The sequence below is a fragment of the Protopterus annectens genome, chromosome 4.part0 (assembly GCF_019279795.1).
Source record: "Protopterus annectens isolate FY-2018-M chromosome 4.part0, PAN1.0, whole genome shotgun sequence".
NCBI classification, from domain to species: domain Eukaryota; kingdom Metazoa; phylum Chordata; order Ceratodontiformes; family Protopteridae; genus Protopterus; species Protopterus annectens.
This window is the reverse complement of record NC_056733.1, coordinates 715,302,001-715,326,850: the sequence shown is the minus strand read 5'-3', so window position 1 is coordinate 715,326,850 and position 24,850 is coordinate 715,302,001. Positions and strand designations below refer to the sequence as shown.

Sequence of the window (24,850 nt, the reverse complement as noted above, 5' to 3'; positions counted from 1 at the left end):
GGTCAGAATGAGTGAGGTCACAATGTCCTGATTAACATTACATGGATGTTTGTGATGAGATAAAAATCAGCTATACTATGTTCAGGTGTAATTAATAAATATTGGTTATCCCACAAAGCATTCTATAGCTATGTCAAGAATCTCAATGGCAACACTCAGATCTGCTCTGAGTTACAGCGCAATGGCACTAAATATACAGAACCAACTGATATTGCCAACATCCTGGCAGAGAGGTTCAGTGCTAACTTTACCCCCCTCACCCCCTAAAGGGCCCATCTCTATCCCGGAAGAATACAAAGTTCCTGTAATCATGGCTGCACAGGTAAAAAAGGGTTGGGAAGGTGGCCTAATGGTGAAGGTGTTTGCTTTACAAACACAAGGTGCAAGGTTTGAGTCTCACAAGGGATAATTGGCTAGATGTAAAATGGCTCACAAGGGCAGTTAGCTTAGTACTAACCTGTGAACCTATGAACACTCTCCAAAGCCAAGAACACAGCATCCATGGGACCTGACTACATTCCAGGCTGCATTCTACACGAACTACAGAATGAACTGGCACTCCACCTAGGTACCATATTCAATCATAGCCTTACCTCAGGCTTTGTGCCCACTGAATGGCGCACAGCGATGGTCATCCCACTCCACAAAGGGGGAGCCACCATAGACCCCAGGAACTACCACCCCATTAGCGTGACAAGCCTGGTCTGCAAGGCTATGGAACTGATCATCATGGAACTTATAAACAGTGACATTGGTAATCTCCAAACTCTGGACCCCACTCAGTTCAGATTTGTAAAAGGCAGATCATGTCTCTTAAACCTGATAGACTTCTTTGAAGCAGTCACCAAAGCCATAGATGAGGATAAGGTGGTTCACACAGCCTATCTAGATCTCGCTAAGGCTTTCGACACCATCATCCACTCTGGAATTATAGATAGACTCACTAAACTAAGTATAAATCCTTATGTCAAAAGATGGGTTGCCAACTGGCTCACTGACAGAATCACTGTGAAAATAGCAGACTCCAAATCTGACTTCAGACTAGTGACAACTGGAGTACCACAGGGTTCAGTCCTAGGTCCTCTCCTGTTTGGAATCTACTTCTCTTAAATACAGGCTAACACAGAAGGTCTTTGGCTAATGAAGTTCGCAGATGACTGCTAACTAGAAGCCATAATCAAATCTCTTAACGATGTGGACATCCTACAAAAGGGCTTCACTGAGACAGATGCCTGGTGTCAAAGCCATGGCCTGAAGCTCAATGCCAAAAAGTGCATTGTCATCCCTTTTGGTAAAAACCATGAAGTACCACATAGGCAATAGTCTACTTAACACCAAAAGTGTGATAAGAGACCTTGGGACACAGGTGGACAGTAGTCTCTCCTTTGATAATCACATTGCCACAGTAGTCAGGAAATCCTTCTATGTGGCACACCTCATCACAAAAGGTTTGTCATCCAGGAAAAAAGAGGTAATTGTTTCCCTCTACTCATCACTCATTAGACCCATTATAGAATACAGTACCCCTTTTAGTATGTACCTCACAAGACATCTACAATTACTGGAAAGGCTGCAGAAATACCTCACAAAAAGGATTACCGGCCTCAAACAGATGCCCTACGCAGACCGTCTCAAAAAACTCCAGCTTTACTCCATCGGGTATCGCGTACTCAGAGGCGATCTCTGCCTAACATACAAAGCTATGTCAAACCCAGAGCTGTTGGACATGCTCCACTTAAAGAAATCCCAATCCCTCTGAGCTACACCCTCTAGGGACCTAAACCTTGTCACAACAATAAACAGAACATGCTGGAGGGATAGATTCCTGTCCCAGAGACTTCCCGTACTCTGGAACAGACTACCTATCTATGTCAAACAGAGCTCCTCATTATCACACTTCAAGAAAAATCTTGATGATTGGATGGGAGATAGGAAATTCACCCCGGGGATCACTTCTGTGGCTCTGCTCGACAGGGGCACAGGAAAATAATTTTCTTGGGTGTCGAAAGCCAGTGTACCTTTTTAACTAGGCTTATATAGGCCCTAGGGCAATAGTCTAGTACCTACCTATGAACCTATGAATAAAGGTCATCAAATGTCATTCGGTGTGATATGTGTTTTTTGAAGGGGACCAGGACAAAAGATTTTATCTCTAAATGTATCTAGACAGATATGATAACAGATTAAGCAGGCTTATACACATTCTGGAAAACTTTCAAAGTGGTATGTTGTACGTAAACATCATCTTTCAAGACAGGTAGAAGCTTGAATAGCCATGTAGACAATTTCAGATTTATTGTCAGTATAGGCATTTGCTATGTTAATGGTCTGCATTACATTAAATTGTCCATTGTACACTTTAGCTGTGATAGTGTGAAAAATCACAAACTGATCATTTCAAGACTAATGTTGTGCCATGAGTATTATTTTACATATTTTGGTTGGAGGTGCTACTACAGCCAGGTGGAAGTAATTGGAAGTATGCGTATCATTAACTTTGCTTCATTCCTCCACACATTGCATGGGATGACAACACCGGAAATTCATTGACTGTTAGTCCCAATTGCCTACTGACCTCATATCATCTTACCACAGAAGTTACAGTAATTTTCACTCAGATATTTACTTTTTGAGACAGGGCCTGTGAAGAAAAGGCTTACCACATGTGATTTCCAGTAACTGGGCAAATGGAACAAATGTGTTTCAGTATAAAGATCAATTTTCTATGGAGCAGCAGGGTGAGAGACATATTTTGTTAACCGAAAGGCTGTTATTTTTCAAAATTAATGTTTTTTAATATGCCTGTGTATGTTTTACTAAGTTATTATTTCACACTGCATAATGATCATCTGACATTTTAGTCATGCAGATTCTTGTATAATAAAATTATCCTAGGAAGAAGATAAAGATGCTGAAAATAAAATAATTATACTGATTGAATGATTTGAAGTAAAGCATCAGTTAGAATTAAAATGAAAAAAGTAAAAAAATGAAAAATATCTTAAATTGGTTGCACATTACTGCTCCTGCATTGCATTTTATAGCTTGTCCTACCACAGAGTGGCAAAAAGGAGGACACTATACTGACACAACTTTAATTCTCGACTCTGGCATCTTCTTCTTTATACAGCACACCTTACATCCTGATTAATGGGTTCATTGTCCTTTCCTTTGCCTTCAGACATCTCCCTTAACTGTTTTAGAATACCAATGCCTCATTGTAGGGATTTCCCTGAAAAGATATATATTTTTTGTAACTCCCTTTGAGTTTTATTTCAACATAATAAGCAGGCATTTTTGGTCTTTCACTTGTTTCAGCAAAGCATATGACTTAATTTTGCAAAGGCTATACATGTCTTTACTGCAGGTACTGATCTCCAAGAACCCACTGCCCCAGATGTATATATTAGGTTTCCTACCATTCACATCTGTGCTGACCACTTAACTATGATAAACAGTCCACAATGATAGGTGATAAAACATCTTGTAGCTGACCATATGATACTCCAGGTACATGGCATTTACACAACTCTCAGTCCATCAAAATGGAATTCACCAAAAATACCCAACAGACCAACACTTTTTGACAAAGTGTTTAATTAAAAACTACCAGGCCATGTGCCATTAAAGGATAAAACCCTGACAGTTACCCAGGCACCCCACGTTTGATTAGTGGCACAGATGTTGTAGCAGTTGCCTGGGGGAAGGTTAGGCTTGAACAGCTGACAGAAAATCCCATCCTTGAGGGAAGGAAGGCTGCATAACCCTTCACAGGGACAACATCTATGGGGGAATGAGTGATCATTTGTGGAGGAGACCAATACAGGGTTGTGAGCATAGTTTCATAGATTCATAGATTAGTACTAGGCTAACTGCCCTTGTGAGACATTTTAAGCCTAGCTAATTATCCCTTGTGAAACTCAAACTCTGCGCCTTATGCTTGCAAGGCAAACACCTTAACCATTAGGCCACCCTCCCAACCCCTGCACCACTTAAATGGGAAAGACATTGCTGTGATCATACAACCAATTCCCCAACCTCTGCCTATGAGGAAAGGTTAGGCTGGATCACAGAAGGGGCATGGACCACCACTGGAAGTGTACACTGGCCTGCTCCCTATACCACCAAAGTAGGTCAGAGCAGACTCCCAAACAGGGAAGAAACAAACCCGAGGGCTCTCTCCAGTTTGAATATGCCTAGCTCCTGCCCTGAATAAACGAATGAGCTAATATGGCACACGTAGAAGAACCAATGGGCAAGGTCCTGGAGAGGGACAAAAATTTGTTTAATTAAAAACTGCCAGTAAGTCTTCACTGTATATTTGCAGGCAAAAGTTCCCCTCCATCTCCAACGTGGGAGACTTTACCATGCATGCCTTTCTTATACATTGCAACTCTCAGCTCTGTTGATCTCAAACAGAACGTATTTATTATTCGTTCTTCATTGATCTGTGGTGATCTCTAACAGCGAAAGCCAGAAGGAGAAGAAGAAGAAGATTCTTAATGGTATTGGGCACCATTGGAGCTGTTACGTATAAATACGAGAGGAGTGGAAGAAACCTGCTGTGGGGTGAGAAGAGGATTAGCTCCTTCTATCAACAAATACAGCATTACTAATTGCAGTTTCACTGAATGCTGCTGAATCAGTAATTTGCAGTTTTAAGAGGATTCATTTAACTGTCATTTACTCAGTTCATTATGTGAAGTGACCTATGCCAAACAGAAATAACACAAGATTTCAAGAAAATATTAATTGGTATGTATGAAGAAAGCCAAATCAAATTCATAAAGGAAACAAAGGGAAAACTGCTTATCATCTGTTCATATCTTATGTTTTAAATGTCAGGCTAAGGGAAAGAAGTACTGTTTGTTGATTAAAGTTGACATTTGCATGTTACTATACACAAAAATATGCTTGAACATATAAGGTCACTACATGCAGCTTACTTGGTTTGTTAACTCACTACAGAAGATCCATGTTCAGTTCCATCTCATTCTGTTTCGACCTTTAGATATCCAGTTTATCCATGTATCTATCACTGAGTTCTGGTTCGAGGACATTATTTTTATTCTTTCCATATTTTGTGACTGCATCATATACGGTCTAAAAATAATTCCTCAGTTTCCTGCTTTAGTCAGATATGAACACTTCTTCAAATCTTGATTTCATTTGCATTTCTTCCTCTGAAATGTGAAGCTTGTTTGAATAATGTTTATTCCACAGCCCTACATCAAAGGCTTTCTATCTCCCTTACAAAATGGGCAGAACATAACCACAATATCCTTTTGTAGAACAGATGTTCTCAAACACGGTACTCCTGTATGAGGAGATCCTGCTATTGAGAGTGCAGTTTCTCAGCAGCATATTTAACCACAATGAAGTGAGGATTGATACGTGACCACCATCTTGTTTTTGCTCATGAAATGGGACTATTTAGCAAGTTTCAGTTAAAAAAAAAGCAAGCAGTTACAATTAAAAGAAAAATAAAAGAAACTGCAATAAGTGGTTACAAGGAACTGTCATTTTGTTTTTCGCTTCACTATCAACTGCACTTAAAAAGCCACATTTAGTGAGTGTAGGAAAATAAATAAAGCAACAATTAATGCAGATAACTGAATTAGAAGGGTGTGCATGTGTGTGTGTGTGTGTGTGTGTGTGTGTGTGTGTGTGTGAGTGTGTGTGTGTGTGTGTGTGTGTGTGTGTGTGTGTGTGTGTGTGTGTGTGCGTGTGTTTGACAAAGAGAGAGAAAGAGACTTATTAACATAATTAACTTCTTTGCTTAATAATTCTGGAAAAAGCCAATGATAATGTTGTGACACAGAAAATTTTAAATCTTAGCATAATTCACTTAAAATAACTTCCGCGGTGGTGCAGCAGTAGCGTTGTTGCCTCGTAGCAAGAGGTTCTCCCGTTCTGCTCTCGGCTGGAGGGCGGAGAGTGCCTTCTGTGTGGAGTCTGCATGTCCTCCCCACAGTTGGGTGGGCGTTCGAAAGACATGCATAAATGGGTGTGCCTTCATTGAAGGTTGAACGTCGAGCTGGCACCTCGGCGTTCGTGAAAATCTAATGCCAATCATTAGTGGACCGGAGTTCCGCTGTGGCGACCCCTAACCGGGAAAAGCTGAAGCACAACAACAACAATCATAATTCACTTAAAATGTTAGTTGCACAATACATTTTGTGTCAAAATGCTTTTTTTTAACAACTACAAAAAACATATTTAAGAGATAGAGCAAAATATATGACAAAATCAGGGATATTCTACAAAATTAAGGAGATTTGAGAGATACAGATAATCAAAAAATTGGTTGCATTTTCTGGGTGCACGCATGTGCGCACGCCTGTATGTGTGTGCACAGTGCACGTGCAAGTGCTTCTCTGTATATACACTAGAAACACTGGATCCAGGTATCTGAACTTCACTTGTGACATAAACGGAACATACTGGAAAGACAGATATGTGTCGCAAAGGATCCCTGCACTAAGGAATAGACTCCCCATAGATGTAAAACAGAGTTCATCCCTGATCCTTGTTAAACAAAACTTTGACAATTAGATGGAAAATTTAAACTTATCTGTGGTCTAGCCCCTATGTCCTTTATGGATAGAGGCCATCAATAAGAAAAGTATTATCCTAACTAACATCCCACCACCACTAATCCTTAGTTACCCCCCTAGTAATATGCCTCCCATGATACTCAGGACCGAAATGGCTAGACTTGTAAAGGCCCTAGTAGTCATTAGCCTAATAACATCCTATGAACCTATGTGTGTCAGTCTGTGGGAGTGTATATGAGTTCCTGCATATGTGTAAGAGGCTATGTTTTCCTCTGCATCTGTTAGTGTGCAAATCACACACACACACACACAGAGCAAATTTGAAAAATATTTTAAAAATACTCAACTCACTGTTGGGACATTAGTAGTCTGGTAGCCCTTATGTAAGTAGTTAGACACATGCATGGTCCTGAGAAGTATATCAAACTACATTCACCCTATGGCACTAAGCAAGCATTGTTCTGTACATGTCCAGCACATATACAGTAGATCAGAAAGCTGTTTCCAACCAGATCATGGAAAAACACGAGACAAACAAGAAGATCATACATATCTGACTATTATATAAAAAAAGCAAGCACTTCCATTGTTTTAATAATTGCATTGCAGAATAGCAGCGGTTTATTCTTGTGTATGGTTAATACAGGATTTATACATGGCTGGCTTTGTTTTCAGCACTTGGCCTTTATCCTAATGATCATAGCATACCAACTATGGCTAAATCCTGTATTATCCACACCCAGTCATGGATTGTTGTGAAAGAATACAGTAGCTGAGTGAGATCTCGTCATACAGGTGTGGATAATATCATTCTCATCATTTGTTTCTAAATTCTTATTAAGTTCATCCTATGACATCACAATTTCCCATTCTCTTCCCAAGCAATGCTAGATTTTCTCAAAAATGTTAGTTTTTCATAATTGAAACTACAATGGCTTCCAAAAATTGTACAGCTAATCATTAAGCTTTGCCTACACTTCTCTGTTGTTGAAGAGATACAAATACTTTAACAATAAAGCGTGTATTTAGGACTTTTAGTGATTGGGAATGAATATAACCTTGAAACTGAGAACTTTTCTTTCTCTTTGGATAAAAAAGATACTTTTACTGAAATATCTTTCTCAAACACTCATGTAAGCTAATTTTGTTCATAGAGAATGAAGAAGCAAACAGTTAATGTTCACAGGCACTGTAACAGACGCAGTGATGTAGATAGTTTCTTTCTACTTTAATGTGTTGTGGTTTCTTATTATCTTGCTGTTTTCTTTTCAGAAATGAACTACATGTCATAGTGAACGAAGTATACATGTTGTCAGTTTTTGATGAGTGTGAAACGTTTCACAGTGTCCTCAGTTTTGACAGGTGAGTGTTGTTAAATTGTTAATGTGTGTGTCAATCGGGTTTAATTTATAGTTCACTTTTTGACAATTTCGTTATGGTTTATTGGGAAAAACGATTTGTCTTGAATAGCCCTCATAATAAGACCCTATGGTTCTATATGAGATACCTGGAAGACATTTTTTATCATTTGGAAGAACTCTAGAGATTATCTGATAGAATTTATAAACTTCATTAACAGCACCACTGAATTTCTTGTTTTAATTATGACTATAATAGATATATAATTTCTTGATGTATATTTACAAATATTTATAGAAAACCTACATGCTTCACTTCACTAGTGTACACCCTCGACATCAAAAAAGAGCCATAGTTAAGGGACAGTTTGTTAGAGCTGCCCATATGGTTACTAAGGAGTCTGATTTTTTAAGAGAGTATTGTTTGAAGGAGGGGATGTTTCATCAGCAAGGTTATCCTAAGACCATGGTTAAAAAGTTAAAAAAGAGGTTATTTCTAAGAGTCAGTCTGGTCATTTTAATCCTACATTGCAGGATAAGCATCATAATTTTAACAGATTTCAGTCAAGAGCAGCTGTAAAGGATAATGTTTATAACTGTTCCCTTGTTACTAGTTATAATAATGATAGTGACTTGATAAGATGGATTATGGAGAAAAACTAGGTGGTATTTAATGATGATGCTGGCACAAGTTCTAAGGTGGGGGATGATCCGGTTATAGCATATCAAAGGGGTAGGTGCCTAAAAAACTTGCTTGAAGTGGTCAGTTTGGATACTGGTGCCTGGTTAAAGGGTATGAGTAAATGTGGTTTTTCCCACTACTGTAAATATATTATGGTTGGTGTTGAATTTATGCTTAATAATAGATTGATTAGAATGCAACATAATCATAACTGTCTTTCAAAAAATGTGCTTTATGCTACATTATAAAACAAAAAAACTGATGTCAGGGCTAAAAAAGACTGCTGACACTGGAAATAATGTTTAGCGCTTTCATTCGATTTAATACAACAAACTTCATCAGAACAAGTGACCAACCTTACAGAAACTCATTTAAATGCATTCAGTAAATTAATTATCCAGTCACACAATGAATATGCAGATTACATGTCAATCAATAAAATATTTAAAGACATATCAACAAACATTTTTGTTTGATACTTAAAAAGTTAATAACATCTGCCTTTTAAAAGGCACTTAATTTTAAGTGTGCCATTTAACCCAGCAGATCTTTCTCCATTTAAAAACACTTGCCATTTCAATTCTCTGATTTCTAAAGCAGTGTTAAAATCAATGACATAAGGTGCCTGGTTAAAACAATCTAATACAAAAAAGATGGACTTCTTGAAGTCTGTGCATTTTGCAACACACAGAGGCATAGAACCAGTTTGTCTGCATGACACCCTTGCAGTGTCCATGATTCCAAATTATGGACTATGTCATCTATGCCAATGCTTCCTTCACAATGAAGCTTCACAGGGCCACCTATTGGGAATGTCCAAGCACACTGGTAGTCCTACATATCTACAGGCACAGACAGTATGCAAGAATATGCTATTCCCCTTATGCCCCGTCTGTGTTTCAAGTGATGTAACATACCAAGTGAAGTCATGGTCTATGATGTCATAAGGAACTCACACAGCATTGTCAAAATACAATACAGCACTATCCATGCACAAACCAGGAATATCACAGTGCAGGTGTATGACCTGCTAAAAGTTCAGTTCTGCTACATGGATATATCTGGGGAAAATTGTAGTGTGGCTTCAGCCTACAAGCTCTTTGTATCACCATGCATGCTACATAAATAACATAATTACTGGGAAGTAGACAGCCAAGCCCTCAGTTTGAGGAGCCTACATCTGCAACATCAGACTCTGTCACACCCACCACATGAACATTCTCCAACAGTGATATCAGTAATGGTGAAAGAGTGAGAGAAACCAGTGACAGCACCCTACCCCCCAAAAAAAATTATGCACAGTATATGGCGCAGCAGCTGAAACATCAGTGTCTAATCTATGGCCCCTGATAAGTACACAGTGACAGTATAGGCATTGGTTTCCAAGGCCATGCTGCAGTAGACATAATAATCAAACCACACTGTGCACTAGACATCTCCACCTACAACACACAGGAGGGTCGATGGTGTGGGCTGTTGCCATCATCATTTGTAAGGGTGACTAAGGAGACAAAGAAGGGCCGTAAACACAATCTAGGGAAATGCAGATCAAAAGAGGTGGAGACATAAGTCTCAAGCAGAGAGTCATAGATTAGTTTCTCTGTGGAGAGGGTGGGTGAGTGAGTATCATGACAATACTTTGGGGTACCATGATGGTTGGATATAGTGAGGACAGATGCACCATTCTAAAGTCTTGGATTCTTATTGTGTCTTCTATTGTGGTGATTTAGAATTTAGGACCTGTAAGGTGTCTGGCTTTGAAATGTCTTAACCTTGAAGGCTCTGCGTCATGAATGCCCATGATATGGAGAGGTAGAATGTTGGACTTCTGCTGTCATAGCTGCAGAGCATACTCCCTGTGATGACCTTGATTGGTAGATGCCCTGAAAATACATATAATTCTGTCCATGGACAACACTGCTGGATAAGGCTGTAAAAGGGGTATAAAATATCCTCTACATGGAGGTGTACATGGTGCCAACATGCGCCATCATTTATCTGAGAAGACCTGTCATGCATCATCTCTGGGCTTCACTGCCTCTTGAAGGCATTGGTGCTGCTGGGTGTCATTCTCCCAGGAATAATGCAACACATCAGTCAACTCTATGTCAATGTGGACTGCTCCAGACTGTGCCAAAATTATAACCCTGCATATCTGTAATTTTATCACATGCGCTGTATAAATACTGGAACCTGGAAGAGACACAGGATAGTGCCATAAATCCTAGTAGGCTGGTGCACAGTAGGTATACCCACATCACAAGCAATGCAGTCATCTAGTGCTGTAGCCCCATAGGAAGGAGTAGAAACAATTTCAGGTAGGGAGTGCCCTCCTTGCCAGTGATAACATGCATCCATCCTGATTGTACAGGGTGCAGGCGCATCAGGCTTCTGCATAACAGCACATACATGTGGAGCTGCACCTTTGCACATTGTCTGTTCTCACCCACACATCTCTTTATTACCAAGTGTACTGCCTTTCGACTTTCTACACAGGCAAAGTGAGAGGAGAATGCTGCAGCCAGCTACAAAAGACAGAAGCAACTAGTGGCATAGTGAGGTGACTGTGTGTGTGCGTGTGTGGGTGTTTGTGTGTGTGTGTGCCTGTGTGTGTGTGTGTGTGTGTGTGTGTGTGTGTGTGTGTGTGTGTGTGTGTGTGTGTGTGTGTTTATATGTCTCTATCTATATGCATATACGTAATCTATCTATACATCTATCATGTATCTGTCTATAGCTGCATAATCTATGTAAGTGTGTGTCCATATATCTATATATCTATATCGGTAGATATATCTATATATATATCAAAATGCATTACGTGTGTGTGTGTGTGTGTGTGTGTGTGTGTGTGTGTGTGTGTGTGTGTGTGTGTGTGTGTGCGCGTGTGTGTATATATATGTCTCTATCTATATGCATATATGTAATCTATCTATACATCTATCATCCATCTGTCTATAGCTGTATCTATATCGGTATATATATCTATATATATATCTATATCGGTATATATATCTATGTATATCAAAATGCATTACGTGTGTGTGTGAGTGTGTGTGTGTATGTATATCTATAACTACACATATAGATATATATATATATAGAGAGAGAGAGAGAGAGAGAGAGAGAGAGAGAGAGATGGTTTACTATCAGAATTCTGAGTGAAGATTCAATGACCACGGGATGCCAAAATTTGGTTGGCTGAACCTGTGTTGTCGAACCTTCATCCGTGCCAGTATTGGTTTAACAAATGCATTGTGCATTCACACATATGTGGTCAGTCTTCTAACAAGAGATCGCTGTACAGTGTGGATCAGGAAATTTTCCTTTTTCCCCACTGTAGTGCCATCTTGGAGTTGCTTGCCCCCCTGCTTAATAGTTTTGTCATGTGGTATGCAGTGTTCGACTGCAGTCTATGGATATCGAGAAAGGTTGAATTCACTTAAGGAAGTGAACATCATTCCATTTTGAACATCTGCATCAATATTTTAGGTCGGAATGTTTTGTGGAATTTGACTTTATGGTAGTATACCAGATATATATATATATAGGTAGATGTACATATACATTGCTTATTATTTATTTTATTATTTATTTTGAGTTGTTTACCAGGAAGGTCTGACTGTGCAGTGTCCCTTTTCATTGGAGTCCTAGAGAGAATTGCTCCATAAGTGTATTAATAGGTTATAGTGTGCAACTCTACAAACAGTGAGCATTCAGTACAATTGTAATTGTTCCCCAGGGAAACAGCATGTTCCTCTACCCAGGGATTTCTGATCTCACACATGTTAATCCTCTGTTTCTGGAGACCAAATGTTAACTGTACAAATATTGACAACTGAGCATCTTGCTCAAAAGCATGTGACACATATGTAAGAAGTGTAAGAACTGAAGTGAACCGGAACTAAATGTCTTTATTTTTTAATACCCAGAACTGTACTGAACAAGTGCCAAATATTTCGGCATCTCCTTTATGTGCCAAATCCTGCACCTTTCAGAATAAAAAGTTTGTATACACTGTAGGTCTGATAAAGGTGGTTAATTATGTTGTAGCAGCATACAGTGGAGATAGATGAACTAATTCATTAAGATCCGAACAAGCGTCACTGGTGTCACTTGTCTTGTGCATTCAAATAAGTTGATGGGACTGAGTGTTTAAGTCATTTATTGCACACAAACACATCAAGATGGATAACTGGAACATAGAATTTAAACCAACTCACTAAGTGCTACACACATGCATGCTTTCACTCTGGCTGCTCACTCAGAATGGCACTCTTGCTTGCATGCGCCCATGGACTGGAATGGCTCTTAAAGGTACAACACATACTTTGATCTACATCCTCTCTCTTTGACTACTTTGTCATGCAAATGATAAATGACAATTAGATGAGCATGCAGATTATACAGATATATGCAAACAATAACAATCATGTCCAGGTTGCTGTGTATTTGGGATTAGGTCTTGAGATACGACCTGACCTCATAACGTAATAATTACAACTGGATTTAGCAACAGGGACAGTCATTGGGGAATGTTCTTCTTGAGGATTTTCAGGGATACTTTCAGGAACAGGAATAGACAATGAAATGTTCTCTAGAACAACAACATTGAACAAATCGCTATGAGAATTAGTGTCTCTATTAGAGGCAAGATGCTGTAACACTGGCTCGGGCAAGGGTAGTAAATGCTTCCTATTCTGCTTGAATTCCATCCCTTGCAACTCAGTTCTGTATGATCTCAGTTCCTCACACAAATGTTTCACATTTCCTATTTGGTCAAATCCTTTTGCTTTCTGCATCCTCACTATCTCTCCTTTCAATGGATTCAGCGGTTTGTTGATTTTGTCATAGTAGGACTTTTGGGACAAGCACTTCTTTAGGAGTTGAGTTTTTTCTGCTTTGCTGTTTTTAGCACTTGGAATCAACACATTCTTACTGATTGGTAGTGTGGTTCAGGTTTGTCTCAACACTAACCTCTGGGCAAGTGAACTAAGTAGATTTTCATGAGGAGTGTTCCGGAGATTAGTTAGATTTAGAAAAATAGCTGCATTGTCTCGTTTAGATTTCACCAACAGCTGTTTTACACCCTGAACTGCACGTTTGGCCAAGCTGTTAGACCGTGGATATTCAGGACTACTTCTAATATGAACAAAGTCCCACGTTTCAGCAAATCGTTTGAACTGCCGACTTGTAAACTGTGTACCATTGTCAGAAATGAGTTTGTGCAGGCTACCATGGACAGAAAAATCTCTCTTCAACTTCATGATGACAATACTGGACATGAGATTAGAAAGTAGATGAATCTCTAACCAATTTTTATGAGTCTACTAATACCAAGTAATTTTTACCATTCCATTCGAAAATGTCTGTAGCTACTGTCGACCAAGATAGTTCAGGAATCTGGCATAGCTGAAATGGTTCTTCTTGTTGATGGTATTTAATACTATTACAAACAGAACAAGCTGAGAGTTCTTTCTCTATGTCTTTTGACACTGAAGGCCAAAATGCTAGTCCCCTTACCCTTCTTTTGGTGGAATCAGTTCCTGGGTGACCATGATGCACAATTTTAATAGACTCTTGTTGTAAGGATTTTGGAACAATCACTTTCGGACCTTTCATGATGATACCATCTTCCATCAAAATCTTGTCTCTGTAAGGAAAATATTGCTGCATTGCTAGTGGTAAACAAGATTGCTTTGATGGCCATCCTTGACTGATAAAGTAGTTGAGCTTCTGGAGAATTGGATCTGAAGCTGTGTGAGTTCTAAGCTCATCAAGATGTCTGGAAAAAAAATTTCAAATCCATGACTTTAAAATTAGGTTTCCCATTTTCATGCTGTTCAATGTTTTTTCTGGGTGATCTGGATAAACTATCAGCAAGATAGAGAAGATGCTCTTTTCTGTAAACCAAGCGAAAATTGTACTTTTACAATTTAAACATAATAGGTTGCAATCTCGCAGGAGCTGTGTGCATTGGCTTTTTCAAAATAGTGACCAAAGGTTGGTGATCAGTCTTAATTTGAATAGGTCAGCCATAAATATAATCATGGAACTCTGAACAAGCAAACACAATTCCCAAGAGCTCTTTTTCTGTCTGAGCATACTGCATCTCAGTTTGGGTTAGAGTTCTGGACACATAGGCTACTGGTCTACCCTCTTGAAGAATGACTGCACTGAGACCAAACTTCGAGACATCACAGGAAAGAGTTACAGGTTTGAGAAAATCAAATTATCTTAAGGTGGGTGGACTGGCAATTTTCTGTTTCAAGACATTGAATGCGCTTTGGTGTTGTTCCACCCAGGACCATGTTATATCTTTGCATGTTAGCTCTCTTAGCAGTGCTAAAAGCTCATTCAAATTTGGAATGAACTTCTCCAAAAAGTTGACCATGCCAAGAAAACATTGTAAGGAGGTCACATCCAGTGGAACTAGCATCTCAAGAATTGCAGTTTGCTTGGAAGGATCTGGTCATAATCCTGAACTAGTAAACAAATGACCTGCATAAGTAACTTTGTGTAACCTGAATTTGCATTTCTGAGGATTCAGCTTAAGATTTACCTCACGAGCATATTCCCGAAATTTTCTGAGGTTTCTATCATGTTCAACTTCACCATTGCCTCCTACAAGAATATCATCTGCTATAATAGCACATGGATAGCCAGAAAAATGTTGTTCCATCACACATTGAAAGACTTCACTGGCATAATTTTTCCTGAATGGCATTCTCAAAAATCTGTACCTTCTAAATGGTGTACTGAACGTGGTTAGCAATGAAGATTTTCGGTCAAACAAAATTTGCCAAAATGAACTTTTTGCATCTAAGACAGAAAAAACAGTGGCATTAGGCATAAGAGCAGCAACTTCTTTGACTGTACTCATTGGATGATGAGGTAATTTTACTGCTTTGTTCAAATCTCTTGGATCAATACATATTCTAATATCATCTGAGCTTTTCTTATGAGATACTACCATGGAGGATACCCATTCAGCTGGTTCATCTACTGGACAAATGACTTCTAGAAACACCATTCTGTCTTGCTCAGCTTTGACTCTGCCCTGCATGGCTACTGGAATTTTCTGTGCTGGTCTGATGACTGGTCTTACTTCATAGTTTAACTTCATGGAAGACACAGCTGGGAGTTTGCCTAACTTGTCTTTGAAAAGATCAGCATAGTCAGAAAAAATTGTTTGCACGAAATATTCAGTGTTACACATGCTTACATGGTGGACTTCTCTTTTAAATGAAAGCAGTCACATTTTCAAACTGTCTCTGAGGTCTAACAATGACTGTATGTGCCTCTTGACTATTAAAAATTGCAAGCCATAGCTGTTCCCAACAGAGTAACATGAAAGCACTACTGAGCCTTTGGTTTGAATTTCTTCACCACCGTAAGCAACAAGCTTCACACACTTTGCCAGATCAGGCTTCTCACCAGCACTTACTTTGGCAAACATTTCTGCTGACATAACATTGCACTTTGATCCAGTATAAACCTTGAGCTCTACAGGTTTCCCATTAATCAGAACAGTACAAAATATGTAATTCTTTGCCAACAAATCTACTGCATCGACTGCTTCACCAAGCACAGACACATCATCAACATAAAAAGTAGGGTTGCAGCTTTCTAGTTGATTGATTTGCCTCTTTGGATGTTCTCTTTTAATAAAACAGTGTGCCTTTTTAGATTTACAGAACCTTTTGAAATGATTCCACTGTTTACATATGAGGCACTGCTGACCAAAAACAAAACACTTCTCTCACTTAGGCTCATGGCTACCTCCATAATTATGACAGTTGACTATGAGGCTTGCCACAGGTTTTGCTGAGCCACCTCTCTGCTTTACTGCGTGTACCCTGGATTTTACTGAAGCTGCTCTGGGGTTTGCTGAAGCAACCATGCCCTTAGGCCTGTATCTTTTAACCTCATGCTGCATACTATCAACAGCAGCACTGGAAGACACTGCAAGAATGCCTTTCTCATTTGCAAGCATATCCATGGGCTTTTCTGTGAGCTCATATACCTGACAAATCTCTATGGCCTTATTCAAAGTTAATTCACTATCTCTAAGCAAAATCTTTCTCACTGCATCATCTTTGATACCACAATACAAGCCTGTCTTTTGTCAACTAATCTATTAGATCATCATCTCTGTGTGTTGTTGCCTTGTTTCTCAAATCAGTTATATATGCAGCAAAAGTTTCATCAGGCTTTTGATCTCTTGTGTAAAATATGTGTCTTTCCATTGTAATATTCATTTGGGGGTTGCACATGTCTCTAAATTTACATTTTAAGCACAAAGGGCCTACCCATGTGTCAGCCAGTGCCACAATATTGTGGTCTTTCCCCTCCCTTGCATACACAGCTGTGGCATACAAAACAAACTCTCCCTTTGAATGGCTTCTGAACCAGCTAAATTAAGCAGAATAATTGCCTTTGTATGTGTGTCTTTATCAGAAAAAGCAGCCTGTATGAAAATATCATACTCTTGCTGAAACACCCTCCAATTTTCAGCAACATTATTGTCAAATACAAGTGGAGCCGTTCTGTGAAATCCTTCTGCCATACCAACAAAATGCTGTTGCAACTGTGTTGAAATACATATACACCATGTACATGAAACATATTCAACTGCACTACAAACTCTTTGAAATGACTGTATTCTGTGAAATAACTGTACTATAATAATACACATAATGGCCAACAATTTGCAAACTTCTGATACTGCAAATAATTTTAGTTAATATGAAAAAGAAGCACATAGCTAAACAATATGGTCATTTTCTTAAACATTTAATTTAATTAGAAAGTCATTTTGAATGTTTTGAATGCTTCATTTTATATTCATTGAGTATAAAATCATTTAAATGAGTTTTAGTACCTGGATTTATCTTTCTGACTAGTTTGCAAGTCGTTTGAGCATAGGATGATTCACTCTTGTATATTCCTCCAATTGTAACTGAGTGCCTCATGGTCTTGAAGAAGTTTTACTTTGGATGTCATTCTGATACCATGTCGCTCATTTCAAATAAGACAATGAGGCTGGGTGTTCATTTAAGTCAATTATTACATACAAACACATCAGGATGGATAACTGGAACATAAAACTTTAACTAACTGACTGACTGCTACACACATGCATGCTTTCAAACTTTAACTGACTGACTGCTACACACATGCATGCTTTCACTCTGGCTGCAAACTCAAAATGGCACTCTTGCTTGCACATGCTCTGTACTTATATGCAAGTGCCCATGGATTGGAATGGCTCTTAAAGGAACAACACACACTCTGATCTACAAATGGCTCAAATAACAATGCTGATAAACTGAAACAGATAGAATTATACTGTCTGAAGTAACTCTGAACAGCTGTAATTTATTCATTTTCTCTGTAATGGCTGAATTAATACAAACTGTTCTGTGTACTGCAGTTTCTGAACTGCTTGACATTTGATCAGACTGTACTCAGTCTTAATTGAACTGACCCCTGGATTCAGCAAGCTCTGCATGGCATGCAGGAATAGTGCAGGAGCTGCTGGAGGAAATATGGCCGCCGAGTGATCCAGGAATAAGCTCCCGGGACGTGCACGAGAACTTCTGCACTATTCCTGTGCATGAACACAGCTCCTGTATGCAAACTACCCCATTTGCAGGTGAAAACCAAGCAAATGAGGTGAATTTGCGATCCAGGAAGCTGTCAGCCGGCCATGTAGGACTAGTGTAGTGTGCAGAAATGTACTCGGTTAGTAATCGAGTACATTTCTGCAAACTACAAAACGGAGCCATGACAGCTCCAAATAAAGGGTGTATAGTATGTGTAAGACATGCCAATGGCCAAATATATGCCCATTGGCATGGAAAACAGTTTGCAAAAAAAAAAAAAACTTTTATTTTTTTTTAGCCGATTTTGGCTGTTTAAGCATAGGACAGTGACGTGCAAATGGGATTGGGCCGAAAATAAAAAAAAAAACCCTGAAATAAGCATTGTATCCAAAATCACTATTTTGCCATTATACTCAATGGCAGGCAGAATAGAGTATATCCAGTGAATAGTGGTTGCTAAGGGGGAAGGCTCAGTGTTGGACATGTAACTATACATTAGCAGGCATTGATATGCAAATGAGGAGAATGATACTGAATCCCAGATTTCCCCTCAATGGTAGCCAGCAGCCAACAGTGTAAGTGCAGGAATACCATGGTGCAAGCCTTAGAGTTAGCTGACATCATATAAGGGTGTGTCAGGCATACTGTAAGCTTATTGGAGCCCTGTGGCTCAGGTTTGCCCTTAGCTTAGCAGAGCTAAGCAAGGGGGTGTGTCTGAGACTGCTTAGCACTCTTTACATTGCCTAAATGGGTGCGTTTTAAAGGGAAAAAAAAGTGAACCAGGAAATAGCAGCCATTTGCACATCTGAGCACTGTATTTGTATGGTGCGCCCCTGGGCTTAAACATGAAGGCAATGGGAAGGGAAAACTGCAGTAGGAAGATAATCTAGGAGAGATAGCATAGCTGGCAGGTGAAATGCATCAGAATCAGCCAATTACACAGGCAGCAGTCCAGCCCAGCACACCACTATAAACTATGCAAACACCTTTCCCTCTGTTTTTTCCCACAAACTCTACACTACCGGTGTACACATGTGGAGAAATTTTAACAAACAAAAGCAACAAAATGATAGGGGCTGCAGCCGCTACCATACATCAACATGTGGAAGAGGCTGAAGATGGTAAGGATGAGAATGCTGTCGACCAACTCACAGTGAGGAGATGGAGAAGAGTGTACAGACCAAGGGTAACCTACCAGGGGCTAAATGAGCTGGAGATAGTGAAGTGCTATAGGGTGAACAGGGACCTCCTTCAGCAAATTGCTGAGCTGTGCCGGCCACACCTCACACACAGAACTAACTGAGGGGAACCCATCTGAGTGGATACCAAGGTATGTGTAGGCTTAAGAATACTAGCCACAGGTACCTTCCAAACACCAACTGGAGATATCTTGGGGATCTCACAGGCATCAACATCCAGGGTACTCCACCAGTTCCTGGATGCCATATTGGAACATGCCGCTGAGCACGTATATTTCCCCAACTCCCATGAGGTGTTGGCTAGCAAAATGCATCTCTTCCACCAAATAGCAGAATACCCTGAGGTAGTGGGTGCTATAGACTGCATGCACATACACATCAAAGCACCACCCGGTGAGCAGGGTAGGGTCTACATCAACCGCAAGGGCTTCCCCTCCATCAACTGCCAGGTCGTATGCGATGCCCAGGGCATTATAATGAATGTGTGTGCTGGCTGTCCTGGAAGCTATCACAACTCCCACATCTCGCATCTGATGCAGCAGTGCCAGAGATTTGCCAATGGGGACATCGTTTACGGTCATCTACTGGGGGATGCTGGTTACGCACTGGAGCCGTGGCTGATGACACCCATCAGAAATGCACACACACCCGAACAAGAACTCCATAATGAGGCACACACACAGACCAGAATCATAATAGAGCATGTGTTTGGGATGCTCAAATCATGGTTCCAGTGCCTGGATACATCCGGTGAAGCCTTGCAGTACTCACCAGCTACATGTACCCAAATTGTCATCGTATGTGCCATGCTGCACAATATGATCCTGCGGAAACAGCTGCAGCAGGAACAGCATGGGGCTGGACCACACAGCCACCCACCATTGCCAAGGCCTGCACAGGCACAGAGTGACTCGGAGGAGGAACAACCTGAGCCTGCCCCTGTAGACAGAAAGAGGCATGCCCAGTATGCCCAGGCCTTGACAAAAAGGCAATGCATAGCACATACACAGACACGGTAGGGACCCAGGGAATGACACCTCTCTCTGACTCGCACATACAGTAAAAGGGATGTCAAACATGACACTATCTGTGCTTAACCATGTATAGGGAGTGTACTATGTGCATCCAACATAATCAGCCCTCCGGCACCATCCTCAATACTGGCACAGCTATAAGGTAAATCACTCTCCCTAACAATTGCCGAATGGAGTAGTATGTGTTGTTACTTGTATCTATGGTATGGATGTGAGCATGCAAGGGAATTGGGTGGTTGAATGGGATACCAGCAGACAGTAGACACCTATAGTGGCAGCATGAGATCTGTAAGAAATACTGGTGTCCCCATAGTAGCCAGTACTAGACAAGGTGACAAAACGCAATGCTGGGCCACATGTGTCTCCACACACATGCCAGTCAGGGAGGCTCACATACCCAACAGTCTCAGCCAACAGGACAGGTGTAGACAAACACAAACAAAGGCTGTGCTAAGGCCTCTGATTGATGGCTATGGGGAACATCCACCCCCCCCCCAGACCTACACAGACAGACTACAACAGGTCAGGCAGTGGGATGTTAGTTCTGAAGGGTAAGAAGTCAGAAACTGAAATGTAGGTCAATAAAACCTAAGACCTGTAGTACACTGATATGCCTCTAGTCAGCATGATAGGCTAGAATGCAGAGTGAAATGGAGTATCTGAAATACCAGTACAGTCATAGCAAATGTGTACAAGTGTCAGGTGTGCTCCCCCTATCCTATGTAGAAATATAGTAACAGTCAGATGTGCCCCCCACCCACAATGCTATGTAGAAATGTAGTAAAAGTCAAGTGTGTCTCCCCCAGTCCTATGTAGAAATGTAGTGACATGTATGTGTAGGTATAATAACAGTGGAGCACAGATCACCTGAGCTGGCCAAGGTAGCAGGATAGATTGTAGCATGTGTACAATATGCAGGTCTGTGTGTGTTGTATATTGTGTGAGAGTGGTCAGTATGTATGCATGGTGAGGCTTGCCCTGGTGGCCATTGCCCAGTACTGCCGATGCCAGGGCCATGTTCTCACAACTGCAGTGCCAAACACAATGCTTCCCAGCAAAACACATTCCAGCAGTAAGCCATAGTAAATGTTTGGAAGTAATATGAGTCACCATCTGAAAGAGGGACATGGCATGAATGTCGGCCCAGATATACAAGCAGTACACAGGGGGAAGTACCCCAGACAGACAGTGTATAATATATAACTGTCAAATGGACACACCCTTTGAATTGTAAATGCAGGTTTGAGGCACATTATTTGGGCTTATAGTAGGGAATACCGATGTCGTCTGGCCAAACACTGGCAGATCACAAAGGTCATAGGAATGAAGTATTGAGAAATAGCTGACGTCCCTGCACAAGCCAGCATAGGTGGAATGTCCTATGCATATCTGTGAGTCAGATGCAAGTAGTGTCCATAGCACACATGCAGCCAGCTCACCCCACCACCACCCACAGGTACCTCCCTGGTCTTATACCTGCTGTTGGGAATGAGTACAATATGACCCCCAGCTGTAAGAATGCAGCATGCAGAGCAGGTGTCCCATGCAGATGTGTCCCTAGCTGTAAGCAGCACCCTACCAGCATCCACACCACTGGATCAATACTGACAGAAAGTATTGCCATAAACACCTTGCACACCTACCCTGTCATGCCAGGGGAATAGTGTATTGCAGTCTGGGACTGTAGGAGTGACAGAATTCAACAGCCTGCTACAACAACTGGCCTGTATCACTACCAAATGGCCAACAGTCCTCTGCCAAAGGCCTGTGTCTCACCCGTACTGCCAATGTATGTTATGTCATGGACTCCCAAATAACAACATAATACAGTCCACAGAACCCAAATGCAAGGCCATGTGGACAAATCTCAGTAACATGTCCACCATGTCCTACTGCATGAACTGTGGAATAACACCAAATTACTGCTGGGATGAGGTGATAACTATAGGGAACATATCAGATAATGTTTGCATAATGTATGGAAGAAGATAGAATAATAGAGGGAGGGATGGGAGCATGGGCGGCATGGAGTGTGTGACGTCTGAAACTCAGCCATGTGCACATACTATCCATGGCTGCAAACACAGAAAAGGGTGGCTACACACCTGCTCATAAACCACAAGTTGAAGGGGTAATGTCCAGAAGTATGACCCTTGCCTCTGGGTAAACTGTGTGAATCTGTACAGCTGTGAGGTATGGCGACCACAGGATATGGCCATACTGTCACAACAATGGATGTACAAGCATGGGATCCTCTGCCACCAATGTACCAAGGTGCTGAGCCATTTACACAGACCCAGCAACATGTCTGCAGCTTCCCCTCCAGAATGGCATGATTGTGCAAGAATATGTAGGCTGCTGACCACAATAGTGGACAAAGCTGCATTCACCCTGTGTTTCCCAGGACATCACTGCAAGCAGACATATATACCTGACAGTAATGGATGACATAAAGCATCACGGTGTATAACAGTGCATATGTCTGAATACATCTGCTAACGACAGGACCATGTAGCAGAAGCAGCACAGACACAATTGCCTACAGTAACCCACTATCCTTGCCCATTTTGACCCCATATTGTCAACCAATCTACAGATATCCTGCAGAAACAGTTTGCTAGCTGTAGGTATATAACATAAAAGCCTGCACTGGAGTACAATCTACCTGGAATGGATTCACACATTCAATGCAGAAGGTCATACTGGGCATGCTCCCATACTTAGAGAAATGAAGGCCATGTCAGACAACAAAGTACTGAAAGGTCATACTGGGCATGAAGGCTATGTCAGACAACAAAGTACTGAAAGGTCATACTGGGCATGCTCACACACTTAATGAAGCCCATGTCTGGCAACAACAGTGGACCATACATATCTGCCAGTCGCAGATGTTAGTGCATACACTCCTCAGTACACACCAGTCATGCTTTGCACACGCATTGGATAGGAATACACACAAATATATCCAAGGACAACACATTATAACAGTCCAAAAGTACACCTACATAGATGTGTGGAAGAGAGTGACAGTGACAAAAAGCCTCCCAGAATGAGGCCTGTCCCACCCAGCACACATAAAATTGGCTAAAGCCACATGATGTGCAAATGTCAGTCACTGTAGACATTTGCCTCTGGTATCCCTCAGCACTATAGTGTCTGTGGTGCTTGTGCTAACTGTGTAACATGACTGTACAAATCAGTAGTCATCTAGCAGTTGTATACACGTACTGTGGAATATAAACCTGTGTGTGCCTGTGTGTTGTGTGTCTGCCTCTAGATGAATGGATTATGGCCCATGCACACAAACTACACTCCCTATTGCCCTACTATGGCAAGCCTGCTGATGTCCTCAGCTTGAAATACACCTTTGGGGAAGTAGAAGCCTAGTAATCTCAGTGGCACGTCCTGTACCTGCGTAATTCTATAGTGTGATATACTAGTTAGGTAGGAGTTCTAATCCCAGGTGTGGCAAGTGTGTGTGTGTGTGTGTGTGTGTGTGTGTGTGTGTGTGTGTGTGTGTGTATGTATGGGTAGTGATAAATGCTTTTTTAGGCCAGTCACACTCACTAGAATTTGAAATGCCCTACTTTGGCATGCCTGCTGATGTCATTCACTTTGAAATGCACCTTTGGGAAGGAGTAGCCCAGTAATCTCCATGGCACATCATATAACTGCATAATACCGTAGTGTGATAAACTAGTTAGGTAGGAGTTCTATTCCCAGACATGGCAAGTGTGGATGTTTGTGTGTGTGTGTTTGTCTCTGTTGGGAGCAATGCTTTTGAGGCCATTCACAGTCACTACAACCTCCACTGCCCTTCTTTGGCAAGCCTGATGATGTAATTCACTTTGAAATACACCTTTGGGAAAACGGTAGCCCAGTAATCTCCATGGCACGTCCTATAACTGCATAATACTGTAGTGTGATAAACTAGTTAGGTAGGAGTTCTATTCCCAGACATGGCAAGTGTGGATGTTTGTGTGTGTGTGTTTGTCTCTGTTGGGAGCAATGCTTTTGAGGCCATTCACAGTCACTACAACCTCCAATGCCCATCTTTGGCAGGCCTGCTAAAGTCATTCACTTTGAAATACACCTTTGGGCAAAATGTAGCCCAGTAATCTCTGCAGCGCGTCCTATAACTGCGTAATGCGGTAGTGTGATAAACTAGTTAGGTAGGAGTTCTATTCCCAGACATGGCAAGTTTGTGTGTGTGTTTCTTTGTCTGTGTAAGGAGCAATGCTTTTAAGGCCATTCACAGTCACTACAACCTCCATTGCCCTTCTTTGGCAAGCCTGCTGATGTAATTCACTTTGAAATACACCTTTGGGGAAGAAGTGACCCATTAATCACAATGGCACATCCTATAACTGCGTAATGCTATAGTGTGATAAACTAGTTAGGTAAGAGTTCTATTC

General features: G+C 40.9%; 1 protein-coding gene across 2 annotated transcripts in view; it reads left to right on the top strand.

Annotated features, from left to right (window-relative positions):
• Positions 1-24,850, top strand: part of LOC122800138 (1-aminocyclopropane-1-carboxylate synthase-like protein 1) — a 505,362-nt gene that overhangs the window by 308,817 nt on the left and 171,695 nt on the right. For both annotated transcript variants that reach the window (XM_044069656.1, XM_044069657.1), the window contains exon 10: positions 7,830-7,919. In XM_044069656.1, coding sequence (XP_043925591.1) covers positions 7,830-7,919 — 90 coding nt within the window. The remainder of the gene's footprint in view (positions 1-7,829; positions 7,920-24,850) is intronic.